Here is a 10,882-nt window from a genome sequence, read left to right on the forward strand (position 1 = left end):
TCGACTGGAGATACTCCAGAGCGAGAGCAATTGACATTAAGCGGGATGAAAAAGAGAAATCTTGGTACTGGTGGCTGCGGGATGCCGGTTAGCGGTGGCCGTGCTCAGTCCTGCCATTTGTTTCTTGGTGGGGCTTTGTAAATATGTATACATTGAACGGGTGCTGATTTTGTCTCCAGTTGTAACTTATAAATACATACGTTATTATTCTTTGTTTTGTTTTTTGTTTGTTTTTTTTTTGTATGGATGTTATTTTAAAAAAAAAGAAAAAATGTGTAATATAAAATCTATAATTATGATAGTTTTAAAAACAATAATTTAAGTTCAAAGTGTCTTTTGAAGCGATCGAATATTTATTATTACTTTTTATATTTCTTTATTTGCCACTAAGGCCAAGTGAATTCTGTCGGGTTTTTGACCATTTCCCGACAACTTATTGTAAAATTAGATTTTCATTTCTTACTGTTTCTCTTCTCTGTCTGTAAATCGTTATTCAAAAATTTTGAGAGCCCACAGTGGCCATTAGATTTAAGTTATTTTTGTTATTTTAAAAGATTGTTTTTTATTGTTCATTTTTCCAATCCATATACTATTGTTACCTATTTCTTAAAAATAAAAATGATTTTAAAAAAAACTGCAAAATGCAGGTAATTAAAACATCCGTGAAATATGTAATCAGTAACAGAGATGATTAAATACAAAGTATGATAGAAGACTTCTCGTAAACTGGTTTGCCATCCTTGAGGATGACTCCGTACTTTGAAAATTAAACCACAAACCGCTACTACTTCACGGTAGCAACTGATAAATTCGAAACACGTTGCAGTAAGTACAGAGTGAGGCAGCATAACTTCCTTTTTTAAAATGCGCGCCACTCAGTTAGTTAATGTCATAGCGGAGCGCTAGTGGTCTCGTTCAAGAGGGGATACTGTAAAGTTTTGTCCCGACACAGTTTAGTCGCCATCATGCGTTGGAATAGTGAGGAGCGTGTCTTTGCCGTTGAGGTTTACTTTTCAAGCGGATGTTCGGTTATTGCAACACAGCGTGCATTTCGGAAATAAAACAAAGCTTCCGCTACTGGGCTGACACCAACTCTCGGGAATTGCATCAAAAGCCTTTGTATTCACCCAAAGTCACAGTGTGGTGTGCAATTTCCTCAGCTGGAATTATTGGTCCCTGGTTTTTTGAGGAAAATGAGGTTACAGTGACAGTGAATTCGGACCGGTATGTAAACATACTACAGAATTTTTTTTTCCCACGGCTAGAAAATTTGGATTTGGGGGACACTTGGTTCCAACAAGATGGTGCAACAACACACACTTCAAGAGCATCGATGGCTGTTTTGAAGGAACACTTTCCAGAGCGCCTTATCTCAATTAGAGACGATTTGGAATGGCTGGCACGCTCTCCCGATCTGTCCCCTTGTGATTTTTTTCTATGGGGTTTTTTGAAATCCCGTGTTTATGTGAACCGTCCAAGAAGCCTACAAGATTTGAAGACCAACATCCAAGAAGAAATTGCCATCGGTTTACGCAATGTATGGAGAATGGGGGACGTCACCTAACAGATTTGATCTTCAAAACAATGTAAATAAAAACTTTAGACATGTACCTACATTATAAAAAATAAATAAATATTTTCCCATTTTCCCATGCATACAATAGTTTTTATTGAGTTTTGAAAACAGGAAGTTATGCTGCCGCAGTTCGTCATATTTGTTTTCTAAATCCGCTTTAGTGCGAAATGATAGAAGGACACTCAAAGCACTCGTATGTCAACATTCAACTGAGAATGAAGTTTCAATGACACCAAATATCACGATTAAACTAAAACTAAAAAGGTTAATCTATGTAGAATATTAATAAAATGGGCAAATTCTAGAATTACTCCTTAAAAAGAAAGATTGAAATGGCAAGCTTTACTGTGGATACTGAGTTTGGGGCAAAGAGAACCAAAAACATATTATTATCCTAATGTGGAGAGTAAATTGAATGGGGACAATTAGGTGTACATTCCAAGCGACAGAGGAACAAGGACAAGAATTTGAAGTGAATCCTCGTAAGCAGATAATCCACTGCATGGGCTTTGCTCCCCCTTACATATATAGGATTCAGCAGGTGTGAAGTCGAATGATACCGACTTTTAATTTGCGTTCACACTGTATGATTCTATAAAGTCTGCCTTTATTTCTTGCCTTCAAATTTTTCCTTTTTTTAATTTACATTTATATTTATCGCGGCTTCCACGAGGTTTCAATTCAAGTAGCTTCGTTTCTTTTATTCAGAATAGTAAGTAGATTTTATAAACCAATTTTTATTGTAACGCTTTTTCTCAAATTGAGTTAGGAACTTGTCCCATGGCAAAACTGAAGAGAATTCTTCTAATCAACGGATAAGAAAGGTTATGGGTTTCATAAGGATGAAGATCGTGAAATCTAATCTCTAAGATGCCATGTGTGTCATGCAAGTTATGTATACGTCATCAGATGACAACGTAACTAAAATACTTAGTCAGATAAATTCCAAGCTAAGTAATAGGAATAATATCTAGAAATTCCAAAACAACAAAATTCACTTGCAAACTAGAAATTGGACACCTGTCTAAAGTCTAGACACAATGTCAGCATTTTTGATTTCTTCAAATTACAAAAATGCAAGTGTACACCGGTCAATTGCATCAGCATATTTAGAATATATAAAGCACGTAAACGTAACACTCACCCCATTGAAGTTGTACTTTTATTAGCTGAAATTTTGTCCGAGCCTTTTTTGAATAAAGCATAATTAGCCCGAAAATTGTCTAGTTTTTTTTGTCCAGTGCACCCGCTCTCTACGAAACACATGATATTGGCTAAAAGCTTGTGACATGACCAACGCTAACTAAGACCTATTCGTTACAACAACCTTTGTAAAATTAAATGCCCAGCATGACTTTCATCTCAATGTAGGCAGTATTCACTATTTATTTACATTGTTTTGACCTTCCAATTATAATGGAAGCATATTTGCTGAGATCTCGTATTCCAATCTTATATTTAGAACTAAGATATGAACATAAAAATTCCGTCTGCTACTTCATGAACAAATTCTAGTCGTCATTAAAAAAAAAATTGTTCCTCCTTTATTCAATTTTTTATCGCCTTTAATTTCAACGTATCCAACTTTTCGCTAGAACGCGAAAGATAAATTCAGTTTAGAATAATAGCGTATATCCCCGTTTTTCTTCCCCTTTTCTCTAGGAAATTAAACGCCTTTTAAGCTGCAAAAAAGAATACCCCGGGTCGAACTCATCATCTCAAATGAAGCCTCAGCAAATTTGCCACTCTAATCCGTAATGTTATTATTAGGAAATCTGGCTGATCTTAGGTCTATGCAAGACCAGTAAAAAATGAACATGTTTAGGCACATATGAATAACAAATACTGAGTGCAAATTCAGTGGCCCCCAATCTCAACTGATGTGAGCAATTCATAAACGCTTAGTACCCACTTAAATCTTCAACGTACGCAATAATAAATGGCTGCAAGTACAGCAAAAAATAAATCAAATCGTTGGTAGATGGTTTCGGAACTTGGCGCTTGAGATAGATGATCTTGGAAGAGCGTCCTTTCCGTTCAGTTCAATCATATAAATATCGATATTCGCGAATTCATTGGCAATCTAGACTTTGTCGGGCTCCGGTTCACTTCACCCAAACAAATCAGAATCTCTACCAAAATGGTAAGTTATCGCGATCTAGCAGTGATTAAGCAGAATCGAATAAATAAAAAGCGATGACCAGTGTTTTCGGAATATCCGGTAGGAGAATTCCCATGGAAAGTTCTAATAATACAAATTGGATAATACCAAACTATTACGCAATATTTTCGACTGCTCATCACTACCAACTTGTAATTAAGGATTATGAAAATCCTCAAAATGTTCCATACAGCATTTCCATGGTTCTAAGTTTACCGTTTTTCTTTCGCAGAAATCATTCATTCTGGGACTGGCAGTAGTTGCTTTGGCATCAGCGGACGTATCGCATTTAGACACTGTTCGGGATGCCGATGGATATCACTACAAGCAACCCTCGCCCGGTAGTGGAGGTTTCACTGATGGTTTCGGCCAGCTAGGCGCCGGACGCCCACAACAACAATACCTACCGCCAACAAATCAAATTTCGCCAGCGCAACCAGGCAGTCAATACACTGCCCCAGGTCAACAATTCCCAGGACAAGGACCAAACGGACAGCCTTCTTTCGGAGCCAGGCCTCAAGGACCGGGATTCCGAGGTTCTCCTCAGCCATCTCAACTCTACAACGCTCCTAATCAACCACATGGCAGTGGACCTGCTTCATCTCCACAGTTCGGATCTGGACAATCTCCGCAGTTTGGAGCTGGCCCATCACCACAATTCCCTGGACAAGGACCAAGTGGTAATGCTCCCCAACAACAATACCTTCCACCCGGTGGTGATTTGACTGGACCAGCTCCCGGGGGTCACGGGCCTGCTCCAGGAAGTCACGGACCAGCTCCAGGAAGTCAAGGACCAGCTCCAGGAGGTCACGGACCCGCGGGTCATGGACCAGGCCCACTGGGCCAAGGGCCAAGTGGTGAAAATCCCCAACAACAGTACCCTTCACCTGTTGGAGGACCAACCGGACGCGCTCCAGGAGGCCCTGGTTCATTTGGCCCATCCGGTAGCTCTCCATTCCAATCATCTGGCTCATTGGCCGGTGGCCGACATCCAAATCCACAAAACCAATACATTCCACCAGCAATCAGTAATGATGTTGAACCTGCGCATACGTTAAGTGAGGATGGATACAGATACAAGAATCCCAACTTACAATGAGAGTGTTCCGTTAAACTCGGGCTAAACGGTAGATTATGTAAATTCCTTTTACTGCATAATGTGGATAAATAATAAAAATGGAGACATTTAATGAACAGTTCTGAAATTAAAATTGTGCCGATTTTTTATTCTTCACTACACACACTATATGCAAAGTACGCTCTTTACGTCTTTAATAATAATTGTAGAAACCAAATCATCCTTTTTCTCGTACATCTGAAAGATTGAGGTTATTACCCCAAAAACAAATAAAAAGATGGATTTTGTTTGGTTGATAACGCATAAAAAGGAATGGCGCAAAAATAGTGGAATGTGGTGGCTTGAAACCGGGATACTTCACTGAAGCCCATAGTATTGAAATCTGTTATCATTTCCGCATTTTTCCATATTCAATTAGATTAAATTTTCGTGCAGAAGCTTTGAGCAAGATAAACTGTTTTCGCGGTATAATCAGTTTCTAGGTATACAAATTGATTGACGCCTTCGATGCTCTGCCCATTAACGCAGATATGGTGAGTACAATGACAATGATCTTCAGTCCAACGGAATGCCCGTCCTGAATAGATACGCTTCCTGCCCACAAAATAAATGAAGAGTAGGTGATGCGAAAATCTAAAAACCGCAGACTGTTACAAAATGATTCGTAGGGTCTTGATGTCGTCAATGCAGAAGGATCTGGGGTAGAGATCAGTCTTCCCTCTATCGATCGAGTTTTCGATATCTTGTTTGAAGCGTTCCAGGATAATTGTAGCTATGATATTCGCGATGGCAGGGAGGATACATACACCTCTCCAATTGTCACCCTCAAAACGGGTGCTTTTCTATGAAATATCAACGAACATCCCCTTCTTCCACACACTGGGAAGTATCCCGGATTCGCATTTCATACGAATGGAAATAGTAGATTTGCACTAAGTTCAGGCGCAGCGATAACTTTGCCGGGAGACCGTCAAGTCCGGCGGTTTTACTCCGATTGAGTGCATTCATTACCGAAATGATTTCTCTTCTGCATGGAGGAACTGTCCGTAATCGGTGACTAGCCATTTCATCCACAGGAGGTTGAACTTCGCCAAGTGTGATACGGTTGTAAATCGTGGTGATGTGTTCTTTCCACCTCTTTGGCTGCTCGTCATGGTAGATGGGAAGTCGACCGTTAACGTCCTTCACCGAAACATCGAAAGATTTTTGACCATATGCAAGCTTTTTCGTGGTGTGGTATAATTTTTGTAGTCATCGCACGCTACGGCATCTTCCACTTCCCTGACCGACTATGGCGCACGGTGCGCTGAATTTCTAGCGGCCAATAAAGCCTTCAAGTCCGCTTCCACGATTCTGTAGTCCGCTAGACTTTATGACGCCCCTTCGAACATGAGTGACGACCGGCGCAGCATCCGATGTTAACCCAGTCCTCATCGATATTCTCAGCTAATCAATATATCTGCATCGGATCAGCAAGATAACTCTCCTACTGTCGACCGACAACTGGATCATAGAAGCAGACAATGTTGAACTTGAGGGTCGTAGCTCAAAAAGTGCAAAAAGTGGCGGAAGTAATACGCTTTTCGATGTGAGTACCTATCTGGTTACGCACATCCAGGAGACAGCTCTTACATCTACTGTTAATTGCGAAGCGGTCGATCTATTTGCTCGTGCAATGTCGACTAGTTGAAACTAAACTGACCTTACGGCGGGCTCTGTGCTCGAATAATGTGCCACCAATGACGAAGCGGTGGAAGTCGCAAAAATTATCGTTATGGTCGAGTAAGGTGTCGTTAGAACCCACCTTAGCATTCAGAACACCCATCATGATCACAATCAGAAGTCTTTCAGAAACTGGCCCCCAAGTCAAAAAAGCGCTCCTTACACTACCACTTGGCTTTCCATGGTATAAAGGCACATTACCACAAGAGGGAGAGGGGTACTTTCCAAAGTCCCACAGTCTTACTTTGCTTAGAACCAGAATGTCCAGCTTATATCTTTGGAATTCTCTCTCGAGTTGGAGGAGGCGAGGATTCTTAAAGGAGGTCCTTGCCGTTGGTTCCTACCCGACGCGTTCTTGACGTGTCGGTAGGAGTAAACTTTCAGGGCCCTAGCCTACAAAATTCTTTCCCAATTGGTTGCCTCTTACGCCAAACAGAGAAAACTTTGAGTGTATCTTTAACCCTAACTCACAGGCCAACATAATGTAGATTTGATCTTCGCTTTTTGATTTTTTAAGTATTTCGGTTAGCTGCAATGTTTTCCTTTAACAATTGGAAATAGTGCAGGGCTTGATGAGGGGTTGATTTCACTGCCCATAATATTAAACCTTTGGAGTAATTAACAACTCTAGAACGTATAAGATTTCCCCGAAAGTATGAGCACAACTTTCAGGTTGATTTCGAAGTCAGCGAAGGCTTACTTAGCACAGGTAACTAACTCATATTTCTAATAATAATACTCTGGCTTTATGGGATTCCACCAACGACACTTTTTTCAAGGGATTAACTTTTTAAAATAAAGCACTCTAGGAAATTGCGAATCTGCGAAATTGCAAGAATTTTACAGCTTTGCAGACTACGGCATTTTGAGTATATTTCCATACCCATCAGTTATTATATAGCAAATCCGCTTCAAATTAAATTGCTGCATGTGCTGCAACCATATGATAACACTGGAAGAACATTAGCGCTGATCAGTATCAACTAGATGTTGGTGTGAATGACTGCACTGTTGGACTTCCATGAAAGAAGCTAAGACGGATAAAGTGCTGTTAATGGTGCTGTCATTGGTAGAAATGGCGCTTCCGAGATTTCCAAACTGATCAACGCCTTCAATGTTTTTCCCATTAGTACAGATAGGTTAAGTGCTTCGACCAGTTAGGTTGGGAATTTCGGTTTTGGTGATGTTTGCCCTCTGTCCGATGCTACCTGCCATCTTCTTCAAATTCAGAGCCAGTTTGACCAAGGTCCATAACTATGTAAGAGAGCAAGGAAATATCATCAGCGTAGTCGAGGCGTTTGAGGAAAGATGTCATTGTCAATGGAACAAACCCCTTGACTTCTGCGCAAGGCAGGATAGCGAATGTCACCGATAACACGTAGAAATGATGATGATGATAGATGCAACCCTAGTGGACTTCCCTTTCGAGTGCAAATTACTGTAAAATTTTACCACTATGCACCATATGATTTTTTTCGCTCAAACTCTCTGTTAATCGAGAAAAGATTCCGGGTTGCCAATAATTTTATATAAATAGAAATAGCAGCTCTAGAGAAACTGTAGAAAACTACAACGAATCTCTGCAAAAAGCCGTCAAACCCAGCGGCTTTACTCTAATGAGGCTGATGGTCGCGATGATTTCAACTCTTTTGGAAGAACCCGCATCCGCAAGTTACGGTGATTAGTCATTTGAACCATTAGAGGTGGAACTTTGCCGGCTGAATTTCTCGGGATTTTGCCCAGTATCGTAGCAAGAGCGCGTCACGCTCGCCTTCATTTGCAGCGATCAATAGGTTCGCCAGTCCCTTATGTGCATCGTTCCATTTCCATGATTCAACAGTTAGCCAGATTTCGTCGCTTCCTTTCGACGTGGCCGGTGTCCTGAGTAGCACCCACAAAGGATCTGAATCTCAGAAATATTATGCAAGATATCTGCCATTCGATTAGCTGGGTCGCTCTTCTAATGGATCATATAAGCATTTAGCGTTGCGTGATGAAGAATAGAGGCTCTCCAGCTCTACACTGGAATATTGTGCGACCAACGCGAGGGTTCCAGAGATAAACAAACCTCTCACCATTATCGATATGGTCGAAAAGGCCTGGTTTCCCCAACAAAAGTTCTAATTAGCAGTTGTCAAACTCTACTTTGGCTTTCAAATCACCCATCACGGTTACTTGTCTCAAGGACATTGCAAACGAAATGCCAAATCGGTGTTCAGCCTAGCATCCTTAATTTTTATTTGGAAAATAAAATTGGCACGGTATACTATTGACGTGTATAGTTCCCAGTTGAACATCAAAAATGTTAAAAGTTTTCTAATTTTATTAAAAATGAATGAATGTTTAAACCAAAATCCTTTAATCCTTTGTCCTTTAAAAAATATTTTCTTTAAATAATATTTCCCAATTTTTAGGTTCAACTAGAAGCTGCTAGTGTGTAAAAGGTGTATGCAACATTTTGGGAAGATCAAACAAATCGGAAACCGGAAATCCGGCGCTTCATGTATGAAAAGTCTTTTTAATCTTATGTGACAATATTTGGGTACACGATAGCTCCATTGCTATATAGCCCATAGTGTACAAACGTTGAATATACTTAATATTCAACTCGACGTGAAAATTACGTTTTATCTTTTAGGGAGTAGCATTTTGACGCGAATTAGGTAAATTTGACCTACAATAACAATAGTAGGATTTCCACTGAATTTACCTGTATAATGATTTCCGGACTGGGGATGAACTTAAGGAGGGTTTACAGTTAATTTTTAAAATATAATAATTTACAATTATAATAATAATCGTTGCGCAACAATCCATATTGGATCAGGGCCTTGAAGTGTGTTAGAGCACTTCATTCAAGACCGTAACGGACGGATTATTTGGAAGCCTAGATACCACGCAACAACATGAACAACACTATTTCTTTTAAAATTTTTTGGATGGATAGTTTCCGTCTCTCTTCCCCTTTCTAAGCAATGACAAAACTTCGAAAATGACGAATTCGAACACCATATTGGATCAAAAAAATGTTGAAGCCCCATTTCGCATATATGGAGAGCCTTCTCTTAATCCTAACACGAAATGATGCAATTCGTTACGTGTTTACAGACCTCATACTTTTACCAAACTTCGTAACGATAGCTCCAGCCATTCAGGAGTAAATCTCGTATGATTGGCAGACGGTTTTGTTTCCCCGAAAACCTTAATAATTACCACTTCCGATATAGGAGCTCAGAACTTATAATTATTCCGATGCAGCGTGTAATACACCATTCCAAACGGAAGGGTGCCAGAGCAGTGAATGGGAATGGAGCGATCTTCTTTAAGTAGCGAGATCATTGGAAACTAAAAGTAGGCGGGGGAGACACATAGAACAGACTGGATAATTTTCACAGCGGAAATATTGCCTGTTTGCCTACGAATACATGTATACAAAATTTGGCAAGAATAATTAAAATTCGTTATAAGCTAGAATTGGAAATCTGCATCCACGTTAAGTTCCATTTTAGCCTTAGCCTTAACCTTTGAACTCACATAGCCAACCTTGACTACTCCTCGCAAGTGCTCCATATTTTTTTCTAAGCCGCTTTCAATTTTGGTTTATTTTACTTCCAATGTTTCTTCGAATCGGTTTTTTTACAATAATTATGACTGTCCTTACTCAATGCCTGAACTTGCCCATGAACCTGTAAGTGTTAACAACGGCTAAACACCAATAATTAAAAATTAAAATGTGCGGACCACCATTTTCTAGAGTCGAGAATCGAGATACCGCATGGTGTCAACATTTCATTTTCATTCATCCAAGAAGAAAAGGAAAATTATTTCCGAGTTATCACAATCTCGGCAGATGCCGGATTTTACCTAATACTAGCACTAAGTGCCAAGCATTTAGGCTCGGACGATCCTACCTACTTAAAAACTAAAGGGGCACTGGTGGTGGTGGCCGGTGGTAGGTCAGTGGGAGAATCCGTCGAGTACCCCCCGCAACATCGAGCACGTATGCAGAATGGTGTACTTCTGCATGGTTTGAACCAGACTGTGCGAAAGTCCCAGGACATCAAGGGAAGCCGTCAGGGATTTAGGTACAATACCTGTAGCTGACAATATTATGGGAACTACGACCACCCGCTCGAGACGCCAAATTTCTTTGATTTCACGAGCCAATGGCTCATAGTTCACCTTCTTCTCCACGTATTTCCGTTCAATGTTGCTATTATGGGGGATAGCAACATCAATAATATACGCGGAGCGACCCGTCTTGTCAACTAGCAGTACGTCAGGCTTGTTGTGTGCGGTATGGCGATCAGTCAGAACTTGCCGGTCCCAATACATGCTGTAAGCA

The 10,882-nt window shown here is 40.3% G+C and overlaps 1 protein-coding gene across 1 annotated transcript; it reads left to right on the top strand.

Moving 5' to 3' along the window:
* Positions 1-3,561: 3,561 nt before the first annotated feature.
* LOC119649671 (spidroin-2-like) lies at positions 3,562-4,948 on the top strand. Its single transcript, XM_038051931.1, has 2 exons — positions 3,562-3,719; positions 3,970-4,948. Exons 1-2 carry the CDS (start codon positions 3,717-3,719, stop codon positions 4,834-4,836), a joined length of 870 nt encoding a protein of 289 aa, XP_037907859.1. The 5' UTR covers positions 3,562-3,716; the 3' UTR covers positions 4,837-4,948.
* Positions 4,949-10,882: the final 5,934 nt, after the last annotated feature.

This window comes from Hermetia illucens, chromosome 2 (genome assembly GCF_905115235.1).
Source record: "Hermetia illucens chromosome 2, iHerIll2.2.curated.20191125, whole genome shotgun sequence".
In the NCBI taxonomy this organism is placed as follows: Eukaryota; Metazoa; Arthropoda; class Insecta; order Diptera; family Stratiomyidae; genus Hermetia; species Hermetia illucens.